At 44.9% G+C, this 27,304-nt stretch overlaps 1 protein-coding gene across 1 annotated transcript; it reads left to right on the top strand.

Moving 5' to 3' along the window:
* The first annotated feature begins 469 nt into the window (after nucleotides 1-469).
* On the top strand, nucleotides 470-14,106 carry LOC142886754 (ribosomal protein S6 kinase alpha-2-like). Its single transcript, XM_076023905.1, has 22 exons — nucleotides 470-1,160; nucleotides 2,724-2,840; nucleotides 3,335-3,416; nucleotides 4,018-4,098; nucleotides 4,426-4,505; nucleotides 5,368-5,474; nucleotides 5,564-5,601; nucleotides 5,700-5,842; nucleotides 6,563-6,633; nucleotides 6,888-6,976; nucleotides 7,537-7,601; nucleotides 9,003-9,105; nucleotides 9,216-9,361; nucleotides 9,445-9,567; nucleotides 9,795-9,884; nucleotides 9,983-10,141; nucleotides 10,596-10,757; nucleotides 10,858-10,934; nucleotides 11,306-11,423; nucleotides 11,562-11,618; nucleotides 11,894-11,974; nucleotides 12,232-14,106. Exons 1-22 carry the CDS (start codon nucleotides 1,056-1,058, stop codon nucleotides 12,379-12,381), a joined length of 2,244 nt encoding a protein of 747 aa, XP_075880020.1. The 5' UTR covers nucleotides 470-1,055; the 3' UTR covers nucleotides 12,382-14,106.
* Nucleotides 14,107-27,304: the final 13,198 nt, after the last annotated feature.

Raw genomic sequence — 27,304 nt, 5'->3', positions numbered from 1 at the left:
CACACACGCACATGCATACACATGCCCATGTGGTCCAGCTGATCACTATGTACTCTCCCTGATTGTTGCCCTTGCTCATGTCATCATTATTGACGGCTGCGTCAATTGCTGTGCTCAAATGGAAATTGAATTCTGATGCAGCACCGCCTCACCTCGGCTCCTATGTTTTTTTTTTTTCCACTGTCACTGTCCTCGGTGACCCTGGCCCTGCAGTGTCTCTCAGCCACTCGGCAGAGTCACCTTTCCAATCTGTCCTCATCTGTGCTCTTGGGATGTCGTGAAGCAGCAGGAGAGAGGTGAGGCAGAGGAGCCGGGGAGAGGTTGCTATACCATGTGACCTCGCCAGCTGTTGCTGTAGCGGTGGGGAAGAGCAGAGCGGGAGGCAAAGGGTAGAAACCAGGCAGAATAATGGGTGGGTCGGGGGGGGGGGCTGGAAGCCCGCCGGCGCACATTGTGACGGCTGAAAATCCCTTGTTCTGCAGGGAGGGAGGGTGCAACAGGGGATGAACGCGCACATGCTCAGTCAGAGATCTGAGGCGGGAGCTGTCGCGCTCTGTCTGTTCCCCCCCCCTCCTGCGCGCGCGCTCACGCGCACTCACACGCACCTCTCCTGATTCAGCGGAACAGATTTATTCGTCACCTCTTCTTGCGGGCTTCACGTAGCGAGCCTGCCTGCCTGCCTGCCGCACCGCAAAACAAGACCCGCCGCGTCTCTTCTGCGCAGGTGTAGCGGCTCGGTTACAACTCCGACTGGGTGTCATCAGCGCGCTGCAAGTCAGGGAGAGACTGGGCTGAGGCTGTAGGAGAGGAGAGGAGGGGGACGTCAGCCTTCAGCCAGGCAACCTTCAGTGACGAGACCAGCGGTGGGAGACCCGGAGGAAGATGTGAGGCAAAGAATTCCGCGAGGAGAGCTGCGCGCGCGCACACACGCACGCAAGCACAAGCCAAGGGGGGGACTGTTCCTGCGCGTGCACCTGAAGACCTCCTGCAAGGTGGGGGGGTGTGTGTGATGATGTTCACCATCATGGGATAGACGCTCAGCGCCGCCCATTGCCATGGATACCAGCACGCGCAAATTCACGGTGCGCAGATGGTTCTCGATCTACCTGAAGAACAAGGCGGCGAGGAACAAGAGCAGCCCCGGCTTCTGTCAGCTGGAGGTCAGTCACGTCACACGTTGCCATGTAGCAAGTACTGTGTACGCCTTGAAGTGGACACGTGTGCAGGCGTGTGTCCGACGAACGGGATGTGAATTGTTGTTTTGGGAGGGACGGAGGCCTGCGTCCCTTTTGCGAAACACGTGCATGTGTCCTGTTGTTCAAGTATGCTGGCGCGCGCGCGTGCACGAGTGTTGTGGAAGTGGACCACGAGTCACTGCAGCACCGTTCCAGCTGTTGCTCTGGCATCCTGTCAGCCAGGCAGACCTGCTGCAGACAGGCTACTGTGTGTGTGTGTGTGTGTGTGTGTGTGTACTTAGCTACCTATCCAACAGGGGACATACATGGTCGTTACACATTGACCAAGAGGGGACCTGATATCCAAGGGGCTGTGTGTGTGTGTGTGTGTGTGTGTGTGTGTGTGTGTGTGTGTGTGTGTGTGTGTGTGTGTGTGTGTGTGTGTGTGTGTGTGTGTGTGTTGACGTCCAGTGGACCCTCCCCCCCTTCGCCCCTTCTCCACTCCCCCGCTGACAGATGAATGGATACAGACAGATTGATTCAGCGGATGTGAGGTCTATTTATAGGCCTAGCCGCCCACCAGCATGCGGGGAGGAGGGGGTGAGAGGCGGCCAGCGAGGCGGTCTGCTGTTTGCAGCATATCTACCTGTTCGCTGAGGATATAAATAGCAACGATTCCTCCCGCCTCCCCGGCCCCTCGCCTTGCCTCGCCTCGCCTGGGTTTGTTGTGACTGGTGATGCATCGACCTGACAGGCTGTCTGCCCACTCTCTCTCTCTCTCTGTCTCTCTCTCCCGCCTCCATCGCTGTTATTGTTTCCCGCTGGCCTCCAGTGTTTTGTTTACTTGCGCTCCACGGGTTCACCGACCCTGTCTGCGACGTGATGCTACCGGGGTGATGCTGAGGAGAGACATCCCCTCACCGCCCGCCTCTCCCACCATTCACCCCTCCCCTCTCCCCCCACGAGGAGCTGTTCGTGGCGGGACAGATCAGCAGTATCGGCACTCCGTCACACAGACGTCACTTTAAGCCACTTGTTGGCTGGGGCTGGGAAGCCAGATGCAAAGTGTTACACAGTTGTGTTGCTGAATGACGGAGTGATGGTCCAGTTCTAGGGGGTAGTTGGAGAGGCTCAGCTCACCATTTCATTTACTTTAATTCTAAACAAAAACCTCAAAAATTGAGATTTATTGTTGCTATAAATAACATTTCACCAGGGTTACAGAAATGCTTCATTAGACTGTGCTAGCATGGAATAAAACTCAATTTTCAGGGTTTGGTTTGTTGTGTTTGAAACACGGTGAGTCCTTGCATGATAAATCACAGCAACCCCACAACGCCTCATTAATCCTGTCCCGCCCCCCTGCCTCTGTAATCAACTTGACTGTTTGTTTTTTTTTGGTTTACGTTATCATTAGTTTATTATGGATCTGTCATAAACATTGGAACTGCCCTGATGTTGTGGAATTGTAAATCCCCTCCATCAAATGTTATTTCTTGCTCGGGCCCAGACAGCAAACTCAGATGATGTCCGTCTCTGTTTTCCTAGGATGACAGCATACTGAAGGAGATTGACATCAGCCACCATGTGAAGGAGGGCTGTGAGAAAGCAGACCCCTCTCAGTTCCAGCTGCTAAAAGTGTTGGGGCAAGGCTCGTATGGGAAGGTACGTAACAAGGTTATGCTTCTGTATTTCTCAGCACATTGCCACTTGGTATTTCCAGCATTAACTCTTTCAATAAAAGGACAAGCGGCTAGAAAAAAAAAGAAAAAGGGTGGCTAAAATATTATGCAGATGAAATTTGTCCTGTTGGCAAATAAAGTTTCTCAAATTGAATGGGAATCAGTGATACTAGCTGCAAAAGTAAACACAACCTTTAGGTCTTGGCCTCTTCAAAATATTCCCATGTATATAGTAGCTTAAATATTGTTAGAAATATATAAAACTGTACTGTAAACTCTACCGTAATCACATTTGCATTGGTCGTAAACAACTAATGTTTAGATCATTCTTCATACAACTAACAAACAAAACTACAATGGAACTCGAAATACACGATTCAGCACACGTGTTTCTTGCTCTTCTTATTTGTCCATTTTGCTGTGTATGATACAGTTAGAAATTCTATTAAAAAAAACTGTTGATCGTGATGCTTGCAGGTGTTTCTGGTGAGGAAGATCAGAGGACTGGACAGAGGACAGCTGTACGCCATGAAGGTCTTGAAGAAAGCCACACTGAAAGGTAACAAATGACGGTTGAAACATGAACTGCAGGACGGAAAATCCTTGTTTCCACTTAACAGTCTTGAAAAGAATCTGTCTTTCAATCTTGCCGTTCAAGGAAACAAAGAAAACAAATATTGTGACTGGTATTATTTCTTATCTCACCCTTGAAAATAATTAATTGAAAATTGAAAAGAATGTTGTGTAACATCCTGTTTTTGTTCACACTGATGAGCATGAGGACATACATGATTGTCACAGTTCTCACCGTGGCCTACTTTCGTGGGGATTTGATGTAAATGGGGTTACTTTGTACTTTTGATCCAGATAGCCTGATTTATTTATTTTTTATCAAAGGGGATTATTGTAAATGAGGATGTCCTGTTAGAGAAGGTTGAGTTGCCATGTGCTGACTTAGAGTCCTGGTGGCATGAGCCTTAATCATGTTGACCGGCACGCATGGAACAGTTACAGTCTAATCCTGCGAAGGAAACAGATGCTGATGGCAACACTGTGGCATTCGCCTCAGGACGGACTGGCGGGAAAAACACGTCGCCTTGTGCTCGTTTGCTACTTGTGATTTGCCTTGTTAGTAATCCAGCCCTCTGTCTGCCCCTCAGTCCGGGACCGTGTGCGGTCCAAGATGGAAAGGGACATTCTGGCAGAAGTGAACCACCCCTTTATAGTTAAACTGCACTACGGTGAGTCTGATTCTGACTTCATTGGAACACTCTTGAAAACATTTTTTCAGATGATCGTAACGGGATTCTCCCCACCATTAACCTGCCTCTGTATTGGCAGTAGCCATCCAGGCTCTATTTACTGTGGCAGATTTGCCGTCTATATTGCTGTTTATGTTCTGTGGGCTATTCAGCAGTCGGGCAGCGTGGGGAAATTATTGTTTTTATTGGCTAAACGCTCTGAATGAATGAAAATTGCACTAATGCAGACAGCATCCCACGGTTTCACTCTGCCCGTGATGTATTCACCCAGTATATGACTGTGGGTGTATGTGCGTGTGTGTGTAGCCTTTCAGACAGAAGGGAAGCTCTATCTGATCCTCGACTTCCTCCGAGGAGGAGACCTTTTCACTCGTCTATCAAAGGAGGTGGGTTTGCTCCTGATGGTCTCAGACTCTTTTCCCACTGCTCCACTACACTCTAAAAGCACTCTCAGCATTTTCAAGTTTTTTATAGACAGCATACCCTAGAGAGATGACATCACATTAAATACAAAAATCAGCTCTCTAGCGATAGCAATATTTCTTCTGCTGGACCTATGGTCTAACATAAATGCTTTAGTTTACTTTTATATCTTTAATGTCCTGATGTACACTACCAGTCAAAAGTATGGACACGCTATCTAATGCAATGTTTTTTCTTTATCTTTAGTAGTTTCTACATTATAGATAGATACTGAAGACATCAAAAAATATGAGCAAGAAATATGTAATTATGCAGCAAACAAAAACACATTCAATAACTCTAAATACACTTTTTATGAAAGGTGGCAATTTTGAAAATTTTAAATATAAAACGTGTTTGGGTTATTTTACACTTCTATTGTTTCCTACATAATTCCATGTGTGTTCATCCATAGTTTTGATGCCTTCAGTGAGAAACTGCAATGTCAATACTGTCAATATATGAGAATGAAAGAAAAGACGTTGAACTCAGAGGATGTGTCGAAACTAACTTTTGACTGGTAGTGTTGTAAAACATGTTTGACATATACATGCAAAACTGTACATACTACCTCCAGGCAAAACTTTAGACTCTCAGCAAAACCATATCAACAGAACAATAGATGGAAAGCTAATGTTTAGTGGAAGCTTTAAAAGCTGCTACCCCTTTTGTTTCTCTCCTACATATTGTTTCAGTCATTCATGTTTGTGTTTGCCACTACCTTTATAGAACTGCTGCCTTTTTGAACGACTCCTCACGACATCCACTTGACTTTCTGTGCTGTAGGTCATGTTCACGGAGGAGGATGTGAAGTTCTACCTTGCAGAGTTGGCCCTGGCCTTGGATCACCTGCACAGTCTGGGCATCATTTACAGGGACCTCAAACCAGAAAAGTACTGTCTCAACAACATATCAATTCATTTCTGTGTGTTTCAAAATGATCTTTGAGCAACAGTCGGGATTTGTTTTGCTCTCCCTGCAGTATTCTTCTGGATGAAGAAGGTCACATTAAGATAACTGGTCAGTCCCTCCAACCGCTGCATCCTCATGTTTTGTCTTTTCTGGTCCGCTCTGACCTACTTATGGCTTTTCTTTCTCTGCTTTCTTTCCTCCATCAGATTTTGGCTTAAGTAAGGAGGCCATCGACCACGATAAACGAGCCTATTCCTTCTGCGGGACCATTGAATACATGGCCCCAGAGGTGGTAAACAGGAGAGGACACACGCAAAGTGCCGACTGGTGGTCGTTCGGGGTACTAATGGTAAGAAGTCTTTTGCTGCACTGTGACCTTTGGAATTTGACTCGGACTGGTTTTTGTCCAGTCAGATTGTTTCAATTATCAGCCATAAATTTACGGTACCAAGCGCTCACCTCTTGGATACCGTGCCAGTGTTCTGGTTCTGTTTTAATTTGCTCTTATTTTGCCCACTAAAGCTGCTTAATTACAGCGATGCAGATTAGGCTCCATCACTTTCAGTGAGCGTGCATCTGTCGGCTTGCACTTGTTTTGTCAGGCTGCTGGCTTATTTGACTAATACAGAAAATTAGGTTGGCGTGCGCCGACAGCTTGCAGCTACCATCAGGGCACAGGGGAAAAGTTTTATGCCATCTGCCCCTGGCCAGTATTAACAATATCTGCAAATATTAAAACAAACAAAATGATGCAGCTTTTAGAAAACAGCCAGTGGATCTTTTTTTTTTTTTGTCTGCACACAAGTTGTGGGGAGATCATTTTTTTAACGGAGTTGAGTCTAGATTGTTGAGTCTTGTTAATTTTCTAAGAAGAAAAACATTTAACAAAGACTCTTTTGTATTACAAATATATTGTATAAATGTATAGTCCCACATGCTTCTGTCAGTTTATTCCTTTTGATGCTAATAATAATGAAATGTGCCACAACATGATGAAATTAAGACAAACTGCAGGTAAAAATGAAAAATGTGGCAAATTAATAAACTTCAGATACCTTCTGTTTTTCAGTTTGAGATGTTGACAGGATCACTACCATTCCAAGGGAAAGATCGCAAGGAAACAATGGCCCTTATTCTGAAGTAAGAAAAAAAACTGACCAGCCTCTGACAATAAACACAAAGTTTATCACAAAGTTTATTTTAACACAAAGTGAGAGTAAGACAAGGGGGGGTGGGATATTGTGGTATATTTGTATTGATGATGATGATGATGATGATGATGATGATGTTTTATGTAGCCTTAGTAACTTGTAGCACAAACTTTGTGCTCTCATTGTGTTGTCAATGTAATATTGCATCAAAGACCTTCAATCCAAGTCCTGTCATGTGTGTAGGGCCAAGCTGGGGATGCCACAGTTCCTCAGCCCCGAAGTGCAGAGTTTACTCAGAGCGCTCTTCAAGAGGAACCCGGCCAACAGACTAGGTACTTTCATCAGTATTCTGGTGCTGTCTCGTGTGGGCAGCGCTTACCTGGAAGCTCAGTTGACTGTCTTTATGTTTAACTTGTAAAAATGCAGAGTGAGTGCTGTCTTCTAAACTTTTACTGCAGATAGTTTGAGCAGCTTTTTAAATGTCAGACTTTGCTTCGAAGCATTTCAGAAGGTAAACACTTCCAACTAGCCCAAATGTTTTTTGCCTTCCGCCAGAGTCTGACTGCTAAAGTTGATTGCGTTTAGAATAACTTATATTAAGGCCTCACACAATGAGCTTGACTTCTAAGACATCACAGAGAGAATCTGGCAGTGGTTATGGTTGGAGTGTTGGAGTCGCAGCACCTTTGTTTTTATTCAAAGCACACAGCTTTTCTTTACTGCATTGGCCATTTAAAATGTTTTAAAATGGGACTGGCTACAACAGCATAACAGTTCTCCTAACTCCATGTTTTGAGATCAGCTAGACTCCATCAAGTGGTGCCTCATAAGTGGGAGAAATGTCAGTTCATTTAAAGCAAGTGTTACTTCACGTTTCTGTGTTTGTGTTCAGGTGCAGGACCAGAAGGAGTGGAAGAAATTAAAAGACATCGCTTCTTTGCCTCAATAGACTGGAATGTAAGTACAGTTCAATCAAGTCTTACTTACACTCTGTAGGTATCTTTGTGAAGGTCCAACGTGTAGCATTTCATAAGATCTCATTTGTTCGGAGCAAATATGCATCTTTACCTGAGGGCAGATCCACCGATGAGGATTTCCACGATGAAAGTTTAGTTTTGGTGATTCAACCCAGCCATCTCAGGTGTAGCATCCAGTGAGGTGGTCCATCATACTTGCACTGTAATCATTAATGCTGCTGTGCATTTCTGTGAAAGCGCCTCCTCCATGAGCATTGCTGCCACTTCCTGTTTTCAGAGCCATCCACTTGTTTCAGCACTTCCCCATTTGAGTCTGGCACTGGCAAAAATATTGAATCATTAAACATAGTGACATTTTTTTTTATCAAGCCTTTTACTTGAATCAAGTTGCTTTTGATATTGAATGTTTCGTCTCACTACTTCACTGCTGGGCAAAAGTCCCCTTCTGTATGTCACTTTTCTTTCGAGCCTTATTTATATCTAGTGGAGCTTCCCTTCCTGAAAGCCTCAATGGTTTTCCCTCAAAATTTTCATTTGTAAACAGCCTGAAATGACTTGAAGGAAGTTACGCAGTGGCACTGTCAATTTGAAGTAGCAGAGAATGCAAAAGGAACGCCAAAAAACCCAAACACTAAATATAGAAACATGAAATATTTTTTTTTTAAAAACCACTTAATTCCACATTTTAGGAGATTCAGAGCGATGCTTAATATCTCGTAAGAAGCAATGATCTTATCTCGATCAAGGCAGCAGACTTGCGCGACATCATCCGGATTCCAATACGCATACGTCACTCTTTTCAACATGAACGTGAGCGCAGGTAGCGGTACGTTGAATTGTTTAGTATGCAACAGTGACATCTGCTGGTTATTTATAGTACTAACGCAAAGAAAGAAAGAAAAATATTGTTTTCTCGATATTTTTTGTGAAAAAATTATTTTCTTAATTTTCATTCTCCACAGATATGTATACATTTTCCTTTTTTGTGTTTTCACATTTAACTTGTATCTTTTACTATTACATTAAGCTTTAATTCCCTTCCTTCTATAGTTATTCTAACTTTAATAAATTACAACATTAATTGAATTGGGGTTTTTTTTTACATTGAATACATTTAAATTCATTATTAAATAAATAAAGTGATTCCATAGCACCCAAATCTATTAATCTGATGTACGCATGAACCATCATGCAAATGAAAAAAATATTTGTTTGTTTTTCATTTTGATTTCCCAGCCTCTTAAAATATTTAATGTCAAATAATGTCATTTTGACAGCACCCACTTGGAGAACCCCTGATTTTAACTGCAGTTCGCACTCAGTCACACTCAGTTCACACTGTGCCAACTTTGCTCATGTTGACAACCAATCCTTTCTGTAGAAGCTGTACAGGAAGGAAATGAGGCCTCCGTTCAAGCCGACAGTCGGGCGACCTGAGGACACTTTTCACTTTGACCCCGAGTTCACCTCCAGAACACCGACAGGTAATTCCAAACCACAATAATAATGACTCTATAATAATCACATCCTTATCTGCTCTGAAAGTCACCGTGCAGGATCACGCGTTTTTGTCTGTGTGCCGTCGCCTGTCCAGACTCCCCCGGCATCCCCCCCAGCGCCAACACTCACCAGCTGTTTCGTGGCTTCAGCTTCGTTGCGACGAATCAGAGTCAAGAGCCGAGCTTGGCCCCGGTGGCGGCAGGTCGTCCGGAAAAAAGCAGCATCGACCCCATAGCCGAGGTAAACGCAAGTGTGCAAACAACTCCGCCCGTAATCAGAATGTACATCCGTGCGCCACCGTCCGTCTTGTTTGTCGTCGGCAGCATCTCCATGGCAACTTGTCCTTCGGAGACGTTTACGAGCTCAAGGAGGAAATCAACCAGACGAGCGGCTCTGTCTGCAAAAGATGTCTGCACAGAGTCACTGCGGTGGAGTATTCAGTGAAGGTAGGGGCCACTTTCACACCCATGCAGGAGGCTCGTTTACTCTTGAAGTAACTTCTCACAAGACTTTTAGACCTTTTGCACCCGTTGCAGTGATTCATTGCATCGCATCGTGCAACGTTCAGCGCTAAAGACCCATGCTTTCCGCTCCTCATCCTATAGATTATGAACATTTCTTAGCATGTCACGTGGTTTTCATACTTCCATCCGTCTACTTTCTATCCTGTCAGATTATTGAGAAGGTGAGGAAAGACCCCTCAGAAGAGGTCGAGATTTTGCTGCGATACGGACAGCACCCGAATATTGTCACCCTGAAGGATGTAAGTGCAGCACGAAGGATAACATGATAAATGGACAAGCATGAACTTCCTCCGTCTTCACGTCCACTTTCTTAGCATCTCTCTTTTCTGCCTGTCAGGTGTTTGACGACGGTCAGAGTGTCTTCCTGGTCCAGGACCTCCTGCGAGGCGAGGAGCTGCTCGACAGACTTCTGAGGATGCCAAATTTTACAGAGCGAGACGCGTCGGATATCATCTGCACGCTGACGAAGACCGTGGAGTATCTACACTCGCAAGGGGTGAGACGGAGGGACAGGACCACCAGGAACGTGAAGCTCTGAGGGATAGTTCACTCAATTTTACAAATTCATTTCCAACTCAGGCTCTGTGACAGATAATCCACAGACAGTCACTTGGGTTTCAAAGAGGGAAGGAATGACACAAGCCACCTCTCATATTAGAACTGATGAAAAACATCAGATGTCTCTACACTACTAATGTTGTGCCTTGGAGAATACTGCGTTCATGTTCCAGTAGCATCTTAAGCTATCTCGCCGCACTTGTGAGATTCACATGAGCGGGAAAGAAATGCATCCACGGCCTAAATGAACGTGGGAGTAACACTTGGACTTTGAGTGAATTATCCATTCAACTTCAGGAGTCCCACACTGGCAGTCGTGTGATCAGGATGCAACACTTCCACACACTCCCTAATCAATCAAACACTCCCTGCGTCCCGTTTGTCCACTCAAGGTCGTGCATCGAGACCTGAAGCCGAGCAATATCCGTTACACCGATGACAGCGGGCTCCCAGAATGCATCAGGATATGCGACTTTGGTTTTGCCAAACAGCTCAGGGCGGACAACGGCTTGCTGATGACCCCGTGTTACACTGCGACGTTCATGGCTCCTGAGGTAGATGGAGTTAAGCAGCCAGCCACTAATCTCTCATAGATTCTATTAAATTGATTACTCTGTGTGTGTCTGACTTTGTTGTGCGTCTGTGTGTTTCCAGGTTTTAAAGAAGCAGGGTTATGACGCGGCCTGTGACATCTGGAGCCTGGGCATCCTGCTCTACACTATGATCGCAGGGTCAGTTTGTTGTCACTCGCTGCAGACAAACTGTTCACAGACGACGGTTCAATTTTCCCAGCAGGCCACGCAAAGCGTGGGGATCTAACTGAACTCCCCACACACTTAAAGTGTAATATATTTTTTTAATGTAAACTTTATTTAACCAGGAAGATCCCTTAGAAATTGAGGACCTCTTTTTCAAGGGGGACCTGGCCGAGATACGCAACATTAAATACAAAACGCAGCTACAAATTCAACAAACCTCAACTCGCCTTTGACAATAAGATACATTAAGGTTATGTTACATTGTCGTCATTGTTTCTCTAATTTCTGTCTGATTCCCTGATCTTGACAACCTCTGAATTGCTCACTGCACGTCTGTTTGACAGTTTCAGCCCATTTGCCAGCAGCTCTGAGGACACAGCTGAGGAAATTCTGGCTCAGATCGGCAGCGGGAAATTCGTCATCACAGGCGGGAACTGGGACTTGGTGTCGGATGCAGCAAAGGTTAGTTTAGTTAGTTATCTGCAGTTCTGTGTTCTTGCCATTTCTGCTTCTTTTTTATTTTTTTAAGTAAATTATTTTACTCTTTTTTACATTACAAAATGAACTGAAATGCAACACTGTCTGTTTATCTTTTATCAGGACATCATCACCAAGATGCTCCATGTGGATCCTCATCAGCGCCTGACTGCTCCCCAGGTGAGTCATCAATTCAACATTTTTTATGCTCAATTAAAAATACAAGTCCCCGCGGTACCATTTACTGCTAATGCTTCCCTGGAAGTATTTACGAGAAAAAAAACAAAAAAAACAAACATGTGGGAACTAATTAAGAAAAGGCAAACTGTGGGGAACATACTGTGAAAATACTGAGCATATTTTGAAGTCGTCTTGTGTAGATTCTTTCTTGTGGCACAAAGCAGGTTTCAACAGAGATTAAGGAAGAGTTTTTTTTTGTCGACGATGTCCTCTAGGTCCTCCGTCACCCCTGGATTGTGGACAGGGACCAGCTGTCAGACAGAGCTCTCACCAGGCAGGATGCACTCATTGTCAAGGTCAGACAAGCAGGCATCTGTTGAAATATTGTGCTTTGCATGCAAGCACTTGTTTGCGTGTTGTTGTTTTTCTGAAAAACTGTTTTGGTTCTAATTTTTTTTGTTTTGTTTTTTTCTGCAAGTGCATGTTTCGTATTGCCCACTGCATGGCGCTGTCTGCAAATAAAAATTTGAATCGTCGACCACACACACACACAGAGCACGCGAGCTGCAAGATAAATGTGGTCTATTTTTTGTTGTTGTTGTTGTTCCACCAGGGGGCACTGTCGGCCATCTACTCTGCTCTGCGGCGCTGCGCTCCCGCTCCCGTCCTCGAGCCCGTCCAGTCGTCCAGCCTGGCTCAGCGGAGGGGAATGAAGAAACTGGGAAGTCCCAAAGTTCATTCAGAGCCTACAGACAACGAGTAGCCTTAACTATGTAAAGACATTCATTCAGACCAGCAAGCGGTTCCGATGGTTCAACCCTCTTTTAAAAAAAAGCACACAGCCAATTAAATGTGCAAACAGAGAAGTGTAGGCAAAACATAAATAACCTCTTATCTTCAAAGCGAAGGAACCTGAACCTCTTTCAAGCGTCCAGAGGTACGATCACAAGTAAATTCACTTGATTTGAAATTTCAGTACTTTATTGATTTTTATCAGGCTCATCTATCAATTTCAGCAGCAAGATAATGATTTGGTGCTGGCTAGACTGGTAGCTACCTGGATCACAATGTATTGAAATGTAGTGCTATTTAAAAATAAGGTAATATACAAAAACAAAAGGACAAGATGTCCTTCTTGTACTTCACAGTGAAGCAGATTATTAAACCAGAGAAGCAGCATTAAATGCAATAAAAAAAAAAAACTATGCCAAATGTACTTTTTGCTTTACATTCAGAACACATGTCACGTCATTGACAGTCATGTGACAGACCTCAGCAGCTCTCTCTATAATATACCCCAATATGACGCATCATTACTTGTAGACTTACTAAATGGTGTGTTTTGCAGCGTTCCGCTCTTACAATCCCGACTTTTCCTTCTGACTTCTTCTTAATTATGCATGTTGAAGTGTAAATATTCTACCAAAGGTGATTATTATTATTATTTATGTCAATGCCATCAAAGTCTTATTGTTTGTGATACGCTTGATCATCTTATTGTTGTCCGTAATCGTTGCAGTCACTGTGAAACTCCTGAAATAAGTCACTGCTAGAGTACCTGCTTATAGAGGCAACGTGAGTTTTATATTTGTTTATTTTTTTTGCACACACACACACACACACACACACACACAAAAGAAAATCAGGAACACACATTAAACTGTGACTTTGCTAAAGGTTGCACGCAGATGCAATGAAACATAAACTCTGTTTTCAAAACGCCGCAGCACAAAACTACTTTGTCCTGGCATTAGCTGTGACAGTTGATGTTTCTTTGTGTGCTTGAAGGTGTCAAGCTGTCTTTCTGTCGGGCTTTTTTCTTATCTGTTATTGTGGAAAAAACAAATTGTCTGAGAGACCGCGTGTCCTTTCAGACTGTATACAGACCTGATGCTGCAGACTGCATCTCATCATAAGTTGCAGCCTACACATTCATTTCGAAGGACAACCAAGCAAGGTAGCACATTTTGTCCTATGCAGTGGTCCTGTCTTGTCGCCAATAGGAATGTAGATTATGATGCTTCGCAAATAATGCACATACTTACTGGTTGACTGTGTTGTGCTGTGAAACCAGTCAAAACTCTTAGCAGAGAGGCAAAACTACTGCTCATGTATGATTATTGCAGATGCGCATACTTGTGTGTGTTTTTAGGTCCGTTGCATAACCGTCCAGCCCGTGTACCCCTGAGTTTGCCGATCTGGTTGTAGTCTTCATGTCGTGCCTACAGCCACCAAGCTGTAAATATTCTGTACTGGTTTAGGTTGTACATACCGTCAAATACAAGCGCCGGACAAGACGTGAGGTTTTGTATGTATATAGTGTTGTACATCGGAGAGACTGTACATACTGTGTTTGCAGATACATTGAGATTGTACATAATATACTGTCACGTGCATCCATTGCTTGATTGTACATACTGTGTATACCTGGCCGGTCATTAAATCATTGGCTTGAATGCCACTTTTACAAATAAAAGCTCTGAAACAACACCAGAGCAAATGGAATTTATGAATGTGTGGCTCGTCAAAATTAATATACACATATTTTGAATAAGTTGCCTGAGATGAAATACAGCTTTTTCCACAAAAAATACATTTCTTTAAGGTGGACCATGGTGGACCATTATAACTGGGGGTAAAGCAGGACTTACACAGATATTTTCATAATATTGTATCTGCAAACTATATTTTTCTACAAATTCAGAGATAGAGATGTGGTGGGGGGGAGGGTATTACATTACAGAACCATTTAGCGCAGAAGGTGCAAGAACGAATGAAGCAAATGTGCGGTGTGAGTGTTGTAGGTGGCTCCAACAAAATGTATAAGAATTTAGAAACGTGTTTTTGTGAAAGCCACTAGATGGCAACCAATCACAGTCTTCTTCCACTTTTCACCTTTTCTTCATCAGATCCTGCTAAAAGTAGTTGTCCCTTTAGAGCTATGATAAAAAAAAAATAAAAAAAAAGAGGAGGTGGGGGGCACTTTAATTTATATCAACCACCAGACTCACACTGTTCCATAAAAGCTTTTAGCAGGCGATGAGCTGATGTGTCAGGTGGGTGTGGCAGACTCATCAGTCTGACATTTAAGTGCAGTAGAGCTCAGAGCAAACTGGAATTGGAGGATATGAGTAGATACAGATGACAAGCCCCCCTGCGAGGATGATTGCGGTGGAGTGACAAGAAGAGACCAAACAGCAGATAGAGGGAGGAGATGATGTCGGGAGGGGAGAGATGAAAGGCAAAAGCAAGAAAAGGAGCTTTGAGAAACAATAACTCAACCCAACAATTACAGCTTTGTCAGAATCCCCATTATATTTCACCAAAAGGAGACTTTTCTCATCTTATTAGAACTCATGATCCCAAATACATCTGGCTGCATGCCTTTAACAAAGCTGTTTACCTGAATTTCACCTATAATTGCACAGTGGGGATTTTTTTTTTCCATTATTGGGAGCAGAAATTGATTAATTAAGAAAAAAAATCAAGAACCTTGCCTACTTGCGATGCTCCACACCGATCCAGTCAAATGGCTATTGCGTCAAACAACATGTCTTTGAGCAGGTGCTAAGATAATTGTAGATGTTGAAATGACTTGACCTTTAGCTTTCCTGCCAAAGGAAAAAAAGAAGAGCATGAGCCTGTTGAGGTCCTCTCGTCTGCTCCAGGAGATAAGGCCAAAGAGGCCAGGCTGAATATTTGTCCAGAATATGTCCAGAATATTTGAACATTAGTTCAAATACGGTTGAAGGAACAAATTGCATGGGATGATGAAATGCTGCCATGCTTCTAGCCCATGAGGAACCCTGAAACCCTAATTTCAGCTAACCCTAACCCTAACCCTAGTTTCAGGCTTATCGTTAACCCTAATTCAATGCAAGTCTATGGGGTGAAATTTCAACTTTGTCCTAGAGACATGGGGCCACTTGCTTTTTCATCAAGAGCCCCCAAGATGCGCCTACGCCAAATTTGGGGCTTCTAGCACATGAGGAACCCTGAAACCCTAACCCTAATTTCAGCTAACCCTAACCCTAACCCTAGTTTCAGGCTTATCGTTAACCCTAATTCAATGCAAGTCTATGGGGTGAAATTTCAACTTTGTCCTAGAGACATGGGGCCACTTGCTTTTTCATCAAGAGCCCCCAAGATGCGCCTCTGCCAAATTTGGGGCTTCTAGCAAATGAGGAACCCTGAAACCCTAACCCTAATTTCAGCTAACCCTAACCCTAACCCTAGTTTCAGGCTTATCGTTAACCCTAATTCAATGCAAGTCTATGGGGTGAAATTTCAACTTTGTCCTAGAGACATGGGGCCACTTGCTTTTTCATCAAGAGCTCCCAAGATGCGCCTACGCCAAATTTGGGGCTTCTAGCACATGAGGAACCCTGAAACCCTAACCCTAATTTCAGGCTTATCGTTAACCCTAATTCAATGCAAGTCTATGGGGTGAAATTTCAACTTTGTCCTAGAGACATGGGGCCACTTGCTTTTTCATCAAGAGCCCCCAAGATGCGCCTACGCCAAATTTGGGGCTTCTAGCACATGAGGAACCCTGAAACCCTAACCCTAATTTCAGCTAACCCTAACCCTAACCCTAGTTTCAGGCTTATCGTTAACCCTAATTCAATGCAAGTCTATGGGGTGAAATTTCAACTTTGTCCTAGAGACATGGGGCCACTTGCTTTTTCATCAGAAGCCCCCAAGAAGCACCCACGCCAAATTTGGGGCTTCTAGCACTTGTGAAACCCCGAAAACCTAACCCTAACCCTAACTTCAGCCTTATCGCTAACCCTAATTCAAGGCAAGTCTATGAGGGTCAAATGTCAACTTTGTCCTAGAGACATGGGCCCACTTGCTGCTTCATCGGGATCCGCTAAGACACACCCACGGCAAATTTGGGGCTTCTAGCCCATGAGGAACCCTGAAACCCTAATTTCAGCTAACCCTAACCCTAACCCTAGTTTCAGGCTTATCGTTAACCCTAATTCAATGCAAGTCTATGGGGTGAAATTTCAACTTTGTCCTAGAGACATGGGGCCACTTGCTTTTTCATCAAGAGCCCCCAAGATGCGCCTACGCCAAATTTGGGGCTTCTAGCACATGAGGAACCCTGAAAGCCTAGTTTCAGGCTTATCGTTAACCCTAATTCAATGCAAGTCTATGGGGTGAAATTTCAACTTTGTCCTAGAGACATGGGGCCACTTGCTTTTTCATCAGAAGCCCCCAAGAAGCACCCACGCCAAATTTGGGGCTTCTAGCACTTGTGGAACCCCGAAAACCTAACCCTAACCCTAACTTCAGCCTTATCGCTAACCCTAATTCAAGGCAAGTCTATGAGGGTCAAATGTCAACTTTGTCCTAGAGACATGGGCCCACTTGCTGCTTCATCGGGATCCGCTAAGAACCACCCACGCCAAATTTGGGGCTTCTAGCCCCAGAGGAACCCTGAAACCCTAATTTCAGCTAACCCTAACCCTAACCCTAGTTTCAGGCTTATCGTTAACCCTAATTCAATGCAAGTCTATGGGGTGAAATTTCAACTTTGTCCTAGAGACATGGGGCCACTTGCTTTTTCATCAAGAGCCCCCAAGATGCGCCTACGCCAAATTTGGGGCTTCTAGCACATGAGGAACCCTGAAACCCTAACCCTAATTTCAGCTAACCCTAACCCTAACCCTAGTTTCAGGCTTATCGTTAACCCTAATTCAATGCAAGTCTATGGGGTGAAATTTCAACTTTGTCCTAGAGACATGGGGCCACTTGCTTTTTCATCAAGAGCCCCCAAGATGCGCCTCTGCCAAATTTGGGGCTTCTAGCAAATGAGGAACCCTGAAACCCTAACCCTAATTTCAGCTAACCCTAACCCTAACCCTAGTTTCAGGCTTATCGTTAACCCTAATTCAATGCAAGTCTATGGGGTGAAATTTCAACTTTGTCCTAGAGACATGGGGCCACTTGCTTTTTCATCAAGAGCTCCCAAGATGCGCCTACGCCAAATTTGGGGCTTCTAGCACATGAGGAACCCTGAAACCCTAACCCTAATTTCAGCTAACCCTAACCCTAACCCTAGTTTCAGGCTTATCGTTAACCCTAATTCAATGCAAGTCTATGGGGTGAAATTTCAACTTTGTCCTAGAGACATGGGGCCACTTGCTTTTTCATCAAGAGCCCCCAAGATGCGCCTACGCCAAATTTGGGGCTTCTAGCACATGAGGAACCCTGAAACCCTAACCCTAATTTCAGCTAACCCTAACCCTAACCCTAGTTTCAGGCTTATCGTTAACCCTAATTCAATGCAAGTCTATGGGGTGAAATTTCAACTTTGTCCTAGAGACATGGGGCCACTTGCTTTTTCATCAAGAGCCCCCAAGATGCGCCTCTGCCAAATTTGGGGCTTCTAGCAAATGAGGAACCCTGAAACCCTAACCCTAATTTCAGCTAACCCTAACCCTAACCCTAGTTTCAGGCTTATCGTTAACCCTAATTCAATGCAAGTCTATGGGGTGAAATTTCAACTTTGTCCTAGAGACATGGGGCCACTTGCTTTTTCATCAAGAGCTCCCAAGATGCGCCTACGCCAAATTTGGGGCTTCTAGCACATGAGGAACCCTGAAACCCTAACCCTAATTTCAGCTAACCCTAACCCTAACCCTAGTTTCAGGCTTATCGTTAACCCTAATTCAATGCAAGTCTATGGGGTGAAATTTCAACTTTGTCCTAGAGACATGGGGCCACTTGCTTTTTCATCAAGAGCCCCCAAGATGTGCCTACGCCAAATTTGGGGCTTCTAGCACATGAGGAACCCTGAAACCCTAACCCTAATTTCAGCTAACCCTAACCCTAACCCTAGTTTAAGGCTTATCGTTAACCCTAATTCAATGCAAGTCTATGGGGTGAAATTTCAACTTTGTCCTAGAGACATGGGGCCACTTGCTTTTTCATCAAGAGCCCCCAAGATGCGCCTACGCCAAATTTGGGGCTTCTAGCACATGAGGAACCCTGAAACCCTAACCCTAATTTCAGCTAACCCTAACCCTAACCCTAGTTTCAGGCTTATCGTTAACCCTAATTCAATGCAAGTCTATGGGGTGAAATTTCAACTTTGTCCTAGAGACATGGGGCCACTTGCTTTTTCATCAAGAGCCCCCAAGATGCGCCTCTGCCAAATTTGGGGCTTCTAGCAAATGAGGAACCCTGAAACCCTAACCCTAATTTCAGCTAACCCTAACCCTAACCCTAGTTTCAGGCTTATCGTTAACCCTAATTCAATGCAAGTCTATGGGGTGAAATTTCAACTTTGTCCTAGAGACATGGGGCCACTTGCTTTTTCATCAAGAGCTCCCAAGATGGGCCTACGCCAAATTTGGGGCTTCTAGCACATGAGGAACCCTGAAACCCTAACCCTAATTTCAGCTAACCCTAACCCTAACCCTAGTTTCAGGCTTATCGTTAACCCTAATTCAATGCAAGTCTATGGGGTGAAATTTCAACTTTGTCCTAGAGACATGGGGCCACTTGCTTTTTCATCAAGAGCCCCCAAGATGTGCCTACGCCAAATTTGGGGCTTCTAGCACATGAGGAACCCTGAAACCCTAACCCTAATTTCAGCTAACCCTAACCCTAACCCTAGTTTCAGGCTTATCGTTAACCCTAATTCAATGCAAGTCTATGGGGTGAAATTTCAACTTTGTCCTAGAGACATGGGGCCACTTGCTTTTTCATCAAGAGCCGCCAAGATGCGCCTACGCCAAATTTGGGGCTTCTAGCACATGAGGAACCCTGAAACCCTAACCCTAATTTCAGCTAACCCTAACCCTAACCCTAGTTTCAGGCTTATCGTTAACCCTAATTCAATGCAAGTCTATGGGGTGAAATTTCAACTTTGTCCTAGAGACATGGGGCCACTTGCTTTTTCATCAAGAGCCCCCAAGATGCGCCTACGCCAAATTTGGGGCTTCTAGCACATGAGGAACCCTGAAACCCTAACCTTAATTTCAGGCTTATCGTTAACCCTAATTCAATGCAAGTCTATGGGGTGAAATTTCAACTTTGTCCTAGAGACATGGGGCCACTTGCTTTTTCATCAAGAGCCCCCAAGATGCGCCTACGCCAAATTTGGGGCTTCTAGCACATGAGGAACCCTGAAACCCTAACCCTAATTTCAGCTAACCCTAACCCTAACCCTAGTTTCAGGCTTATCGTTAACCCTAATTCAATGCAAGTCTATGGGGTGAAATTTCAACTTTGTCCTAGAGACATGGGGCCACTTGCTTTTTCATCAGAAGCCCCCAAGAAGCACCCACGCCAAATTTGGGGCTTCTAGCACTTGTGAAACCCCGAAAACCTAACCCTAACCCTAACTTCAGCCTTATCGCTAACCCTAATTCAAGGCAAGTCTATGAGGGTCAAATGTCAACTTTGTCCTAGAGACATGGGCCCACTTGCTGCTTCATCGGGATCCGCTAAGACACACCCACGGCAAATTTGGGGCTTCTAGCCCATGAGGAACCCTGAAACCCTAATTTCAGCTAACCCTAACCCTAACCCTAGTTTCAGGCTTATCGTTAACCCTAATTCAATGCAAGTCTATGGGGTGAAATTTCAACTTTGTCCTAGAGACATGGGGCCACTTGCTTTTTCATCAAGAGCCCCCAAGATGCGCCTACGCCAAATTTGGGGCTTCTAGCACATGAGGAACCCTGAAAGCCTAGTTTCAGGCTTATCGTTAACCCTAATTCAATGCAAGTCTATGGGGTGAAATTTCAACTTTGTCCTAGAGACATGGGGCCACTTGCTTTTTCATCAGAAGCCCCCAAGAAGCACCCACGCCAAATTTGGGGCTTCTAGCACTTGTGGAACCCCGAAAACCTAACCCTAACCCTAACTTCAGCCTTATCGCTAACCCTAATTCAAGGCAAGTCTATGAGGGTCAAATGTCAACTTTGTCCTAGAGACATGGGCCCACTTGCTGCTTCATCGGGATCCGCTAAGAACCACCCACGCCAAATTTGGGGCTTCTAGCCCCAGAGGAACCCTGAAACCCTAATTTCAGCTAACCCTAACCCTAACCCTAGTTTCAGGCTTATCGTTAACCATAATTCAATGCAAGTCTATGGGGTGAAATTCCAACTTTGTCCTAGAGACATGGGGCCACTTGCTTTTTCATCAAGAGCCCCCAAGATGCGCCTACGCCAAATTTGGGGCTTCTAGCACATGAGGAACCCTTAAACCCTAACCCTAATTTCAGCTAACCCTAACCCTAACCCTAGTTTCAGGCTTATCGTTAACCCTAATTCAATGCAAGTCTATGGGGTGAAATTTCAACTTTGTCCTAGAGACATGGGGCCACTTGCTTTTTCATCAAGAGCCCCCAAGATGCGCCTCTGCCAAATTTGGGGCTTCTAGCCCATGAGGAACCCTGAAACCCTAATTTCAGCTAACCCTAACCCTAACCCTAGTTTCAGGGTTATCGTTAACCCTAATTCAATGCAAGTCTATGGGGTGAAATTTCAACTTTGTCCTAGAGACATGGGGCCACTTGCTTTTTCATCAAGAGCTCCCCAGATGCGCCTACGCCAAATTTGGGGCTTCTTGCACATGAGGAACCCTGAAACCCTAACCCTAATTTCAGCTAACCCTAACCCTAACCCTAGTTTCAGGCTTATCGTTAACCCTAATTCAATGCAAGTCTATGGGGTGAAATTTCAACTTTGTCCTAGAGACATGGGGCCACTTGCTTTTTCATCAAGAGCCCCCAAGATGCGCCTACTCCAAATTTGGGGCTTCTAGCACATGAGGAACCCTGAAACCCTAACTCTAATTTCAGCTAACCCTAACCCTAACCCTAGTTTCAGGCTTATCGTTAACCCTAATTCAATGCAAGTCTATGGGGTGAAATTTCAACTTTGTCCTAGAGACATGGGGCCACTTGCTTTTTCATCAAGAGCTCCCAAGATGCGCCTACGCCAAATTTGGGGCTTCTAGCACATGAGGAACCCTGAAACCCTAACCCTAATTTCAGCTAACCCTAACCCTAACCCTAGTTTCAGGCTTATCGTTAACCCTAATTCAATGCAAGTCTATGGGGTGAAATTTCAACTTTGTCCTAGAGACATGGGGCCACTTGCTTTTTCATCAAGAGCCCCCAAGATGTGCCTACGCCAAATTTGGGGCTTCTAGCACATGAGGAACCCTGAAACCCTAACCCTAATTTCAGCTAACCCTAACCCTAACCCTAGTTTCAGGCTTATCGTTAACCCTAATTCAATGCAAGTCTATGGGGTGAAATTTCAACTTTGTCCTAGAGACATGGGGCCACTTGCTTTTTCATCAAGAGCCCCCAAGATGCGCCTACGCCAAATTTGGGGCTTCTAGCACATGAGGAACCCTGAAACCCTAACCCTAATTTCAGCTAACCCTAACCCTAACCCTAGTTTCAGGCTTATCGTTAACCCTAATTCAATGCAAGTCTATGGGGTGAAATTTCAACTTTGTCCTAGAGACATGGGGCCACTTGCTTTTTCATCAAGAGCCCCCAAGATGCGCCTACGCCAAATTTGGGGCTTCTAGCACATGAGGAACCCTGAAACCCTAACCCTAATTTCAGGCTTATCATTAACCCTAATTCAATGCAAGTCTATGGGGTGAAATTTCAACTTTGTCCTAGAGACATGGGGCCACTTGCTTTTTCATCAAGAGCTCCCCAGATGCGCCTACACCAAATTTGGGGCTTCTTGCACATGAGGAACCCTGAAACCCTAACCCTAATTTCAGCTAACCCTAACCCTAACCCTAGTTTCAGGCTTATCGTTAACCCTAATTCAATGCAAGTCTATGGGGTGAAATTTCAACTTTGTCCTAGAGACATGGGGCCACTTGCTTTTTCATCAGAAGCCCCCAAGAAGCACCCACGCCAAATTTGGGGCTTCTAGCACTTGTGAAACCCCGAAAACCTAACCCTAACCCTAACTTCAGCCTTATCGCTAACCCTAATTCAAGGCAAGTCTATGAGGGTCAAATGTCAACTTTGTCCTAGAGACATGGGCCCACTTGCTGCTTCATCGGGATCCGCTAAGACACACCCACGGCAAATTTGGGGCTTCTAGCCCATGAGGAACCCTGAAACCCTAATTTCAGCTAACCCTAACCCTAACCCTAGTTTCAGGCTTATCGTTAACCCTAATTCAATGCAAGTCTATGGGGTGAAATTTCAACTTTGTCCTAGAGACATGGGGCCACTTGCTTTTTCATCAAGAGCCCCCAAGATGCGCCTACGCCAAATTTGGGGCTTCTAGCACATGAGGAACCCTGAAAGCCTTGTTTCAGGCTTATCGTTAACCCTAATTCAATGCAAGTCTATGGGGTGAAATTTCAACTTTGTCCTAGAGACATGGGGCCACTTGCTTTTTCATCAGAAGCCCCCAAGAAGCACCCACGCCAAATTTGGGGCTTCTAGCACTTGTGGAACCCCGAAAACCTAACCCTAACCCTAACTTCAGCCTTATCGCTAACCCTAATTCAAGGCAAGTCTATGAGGGTCAAATGTCAACTTTGTCCTAGAGACATGGGCCCACTTGCTGCTTCATCGGGATCCGCTAAGAACCACCCACGCCAAATTTGGGGCTTCTAGCCCCAGAGGAACCCTGAAACCCTAATTTCAGCTAACCCTAACCCTAACCCTAGTTTCAGGCTTATCGTTAACCATAATTCAATGCAAGTCTATTGGGTGAAATTCCAACTTTGTCCTAGAGACATGGGGCCACTTGCTTTTTCATCAAGAGCCCCCAAGATGCGCCTACGCCAAATTTGGGGCTTCTAGCACATGAGGAACCCTTAAACCCTAACCCTAATTTCAGCTAACCCTAACCCTAACCCTAGTTTCAGGCTTATCGTTAACCCTAATTCAATGCAAGTCTATGGGGTGAAATTTCAACTTTGTCCTAGAGACATGGGGCCACTTGCTTTTTCATCAAGAGCCCCCAAGATGCGCCTCTGCCAAATTTGGGGCTTCTAGCCCATGAGGAACCCTGAAACCCTAATTTCAGCTAACCCTAACCCTAACCCTAGTTTCAGGGTTATCGTTAACCCTAATTCAATGCAAGTCTATGGGGTGAAATTTCAACTTTGTCCTAGAGACATGGGGCCACTTGCTTTTTCATCAAGAGCTCCCCAGATGCGCCTACGCCAAATTTGGGGCTTCTTGCACATGAGGAACCCTGAAACCCTAACCCTAATTTCAGCTAACCCTAACCCTAACCCTAGTTTCAGGCTTATCGTTAACCCTAATTCAATGCAAGTCTATGGGGTGAAATTTCAACTTTGTTCTAGAGACATGGGGCCACTTGCTTTTTCATCAAGAGCCCCCAAGATGCGCCTACTCCAAATTTGGGGCTTCTAGCACATGAGGAACCCTGAAACCCTAACTCTAATTTCAGCTAACCCTAACCCTAACCCTAGTTTCAGGCTTATCGTTAACCCTAATTCAATGCAAGTCTATGGGGTGAAATTTCAACTTTGTCCTAGAGACATGGGGCCACTTGCTTTTTCATCAAGAGCCCCCAAGATGCGCCTACGCCAAATTTGGGGCTTCTAGCACATGAGGAACCCTGAAAGCCTAGTTTCAGGCTTATCGTTAACCCTAATTCAATGCAAGTCTATGGGGTGAAATTTCAACTTTGTCCTAGAGACATGGGGCCACTTGCTTTTTCATCAAGAGCCCCCAAGATGCGCCTACGCCAAATTTGGGGCTTCTAGCACATGAGGAACCCTGAAACCCTAACCCTAATTTCAGCTAACCCTAACCCTAACCCTAGTTTCAGGCTTATCGTTAACCCTAATTCAATGCAAGTCTATGGGGTGAAATTTCAACTTTGTCCTAGAGACATGGGGCCACTTGCTTTTTCATCAGAAGCCCCCAAGAAGCCCCCACGCCAGATTTGGGGCTTCTAGCACTTGTGAAACCCCGAAAACCTAACCCTAACCCTAACTTCAGCCTTATCGCTAACCCTAATTCAAGGCAAGTCTATGAGGGTCAAATGTCAACTTTGTCCTAGAGACATGGGCCCACTTGCTGCTTCATCGGGATCCGCTAAGACACACCCACGGCAAATTTGGGGCTTCTAGCCCATGAGGAACCCTGAAACCCTAATTTCAGCTAACCCTAACCCTAACCCTAGTTTCAGGTTTATCGTTAACCCTAATTCAATGCAAGTCTATGGGGTGAAATCTCAACTTTGTCCTAGAGACATGGGGCCACTTGCTTTTTCATCAGGAGTCCCCAAGAAGCACCCACGCCAAATTTGGGGCTTCTAGTACTTTTGGAACCCCGAAAACATAACCCTAACGCTAACTTCAGCCTTATCGTTAACCCTAATTCAAGGCAAGTCTATGGGGTGAAATGTCAACTTTGTCCTAGAGACATGGGCCCACTTGCTGCTTCATCAGGATCCCCTAAGACACATCCACGCCAAATTTGGGGTTTCTAGCCAATGAGGAACCCCGAACCACTGACCTAATTCCAGCTAACACTAACTTCAGCCTTATCGCTAACCCTAATTCAATGCAAGTCTATGAGGGTCAAATGTCAACTATGTCCTAGAGACATGGGCCCACTTGCTGCTTCATCGGGATCCGCTAAGACACACCCACGCCAAATTTGGGGCTTCTAGCCCATGAGGAACCCTGAAACCCTAATTTCAGCTAACCCTAACCCTAACCCTAGTTTCAGGCTTATCGTTAACCCTAATTCAATGCAAGTCTATGGGGTGAAATTTCAACTTTGTCCTAGAGACATGGGGCCACTTGCTTTTTCATCAAGAGCCCCCAAGATGCGCCTACGCCAAATTTGGGGTTTCTAGCCAATGAGGAACCCCGAACCACTGACCTAATTCCAGCTAACACTAACTTCAGCCTTATCGCTAACCCTAATTCAAGGCAAGTCTATGAGGGTCAAATGTCAACTATGTCCTAGAGACATGGGCCCACTTGCTGCTTCATCGGGATCCGCTAAGACACACCCACGCCAAATTTGGGGCTTCTAGCCCATGAGGAACCCTGAAACCCTAATTTCAGCTAACCCTAACCCTAACCCTAGTTTCAGGCTTATCGTTAACCCTAATTCAATGCAAGTCTATGGGGTGAAATTTCAACTTTGTCCTAGAGACATGGGGCCACTTGCTTTTTCATCAAGAGCCCCCAAGATGCGCCTATGCCAAATTTGGGGCTTCTAGCACATGAGGAACCCTGAAACCCTAACCCTAATTTCAGCTAACCCTAACCCTAACCCTAGTTTCAGGCTTATTGTTAACCCTAATTCAATGCAAGTCTATGGGGTGAAATTTCAACTTTGTCCTAGAGACATGGGGCCACTTGCTTTTTCATCAAGAGCCCCCAAGATGCGCCTACGCCAAATTTGGGGCTTCTAGCACATGAGGAACCCTGAAACCCTAACCCTAACTTCAGCCTTATCGCTAACCCTAACCCTAACTTCAGCCTTATCGTTAACCCTAATTTAATGCAAGTCTATGAGGGTCAAAGGTCAACTTTGTCCTAGAGACATGGGCCACTTGCTGCTTCATCAGGATCCCCTAAGACACATCCACGCCAAATTTGGGGTTTCTAGCCAATGAGGAACCCCGAACCACTGACCTAATTCCAGCTAACACTAACTTCAGCCTTATCGCTAACCCTAATTCAAGGCAAGTCTATGAAGGTCAAATGTCAACTATGTCCTAGAGACATGGGCCCACTTGCTGCTTCATCGGGATCCGCTAAGACACACACACGCCAAATTTGGGGCTTCTAGCCCATGAGGAACCCTGAAACGCTAATTTCAGCTAACCCTAACCCTAACCCTAGTTTCAGGCTTATCGTTAACCCTAATTCAATGCAAGTCTATGGGGTGAAATTTCAACTTTGTCCTAGAGACATGGGGCCACTTGCTTTTTCATCAAGAGCCCCCAAGATGCGCCTCCGCCAAATTTGGGGCTTCTAGCACATGAGGAACCCTGAAACCCTAACCCTATTTTCAGCTAACCCTAACCCTAACCCTAACTTCAGCCTTATCGCTAACCCTAATTCAAGGCAAGTCTATGAGGGTCAAAGGTCAACTTTGTCTTAGAGACATGAGGCCACTTGCTGCTTCATCAGGATCCCATAAGACACACCCACGCCAAATTTGGGGCTTCTAGCCCAGGAGGAACCCCAACCCTAAACCCAGCTCCAACGCTAAACCTAGCCCTAACCCCAACTCTTTTATCAACTCGTACCCCAACCCCAAACCTAGCCCTAACCCCAGACACTCCAAAAGATAGTCCTAAACTCTCAGAAGCTTTTTTTAAATAATTGTTTTGATTTCACCTGACGAAACATTGCACCTTTTAGGTATGCACCCAGATTGTGTTTATGTAATATAATTCAGTGCCCCGCCTGTAGTTACCACCAGTATGAATGTTTTTTTGTTTAAAAAAAAAACCATTGTGTCGATGAGTGATTCTATGAGCAAATGAGTTCAGTCACTGACTTACAGCCTGTAAATACAAACAAAACACTGATTTTAGAAAATGTTTTGATGTTTACTGTTGTTATAATGACGCAAAAGATCCAGAAGATTAAAAGGCATATTGGAGAAAACAAAATAGGTGTTGTTTATATTTTTTAAAAGTAAAATGCAAACTGTTCCTTGTGTA

The sequence above is a fragment of the Nelusetta ayraudi genome, unplaced genomic scaffold (assembly GCF_046127955.1).
Source record: "Nelusetta ayraudi isolate G7.1 ecotype Tasmania unplaced genomic scaffold, CSIRO-AGI_Nayr_v1 ptg000002l, whole genome shotgun sequence".
Lineage (NCBI taxonomy): Eukaryota > Metazoa > Chordata > Actinopteri > Tetraodontiformes > Monacanthidae > Nelusetta > Nelusetta ayraudi.
The sequence above is the reverse complement of the archived record's forward strand: the minus strand, read 5'-3'. Positions and strand labels throughout refer to the sequence as shown.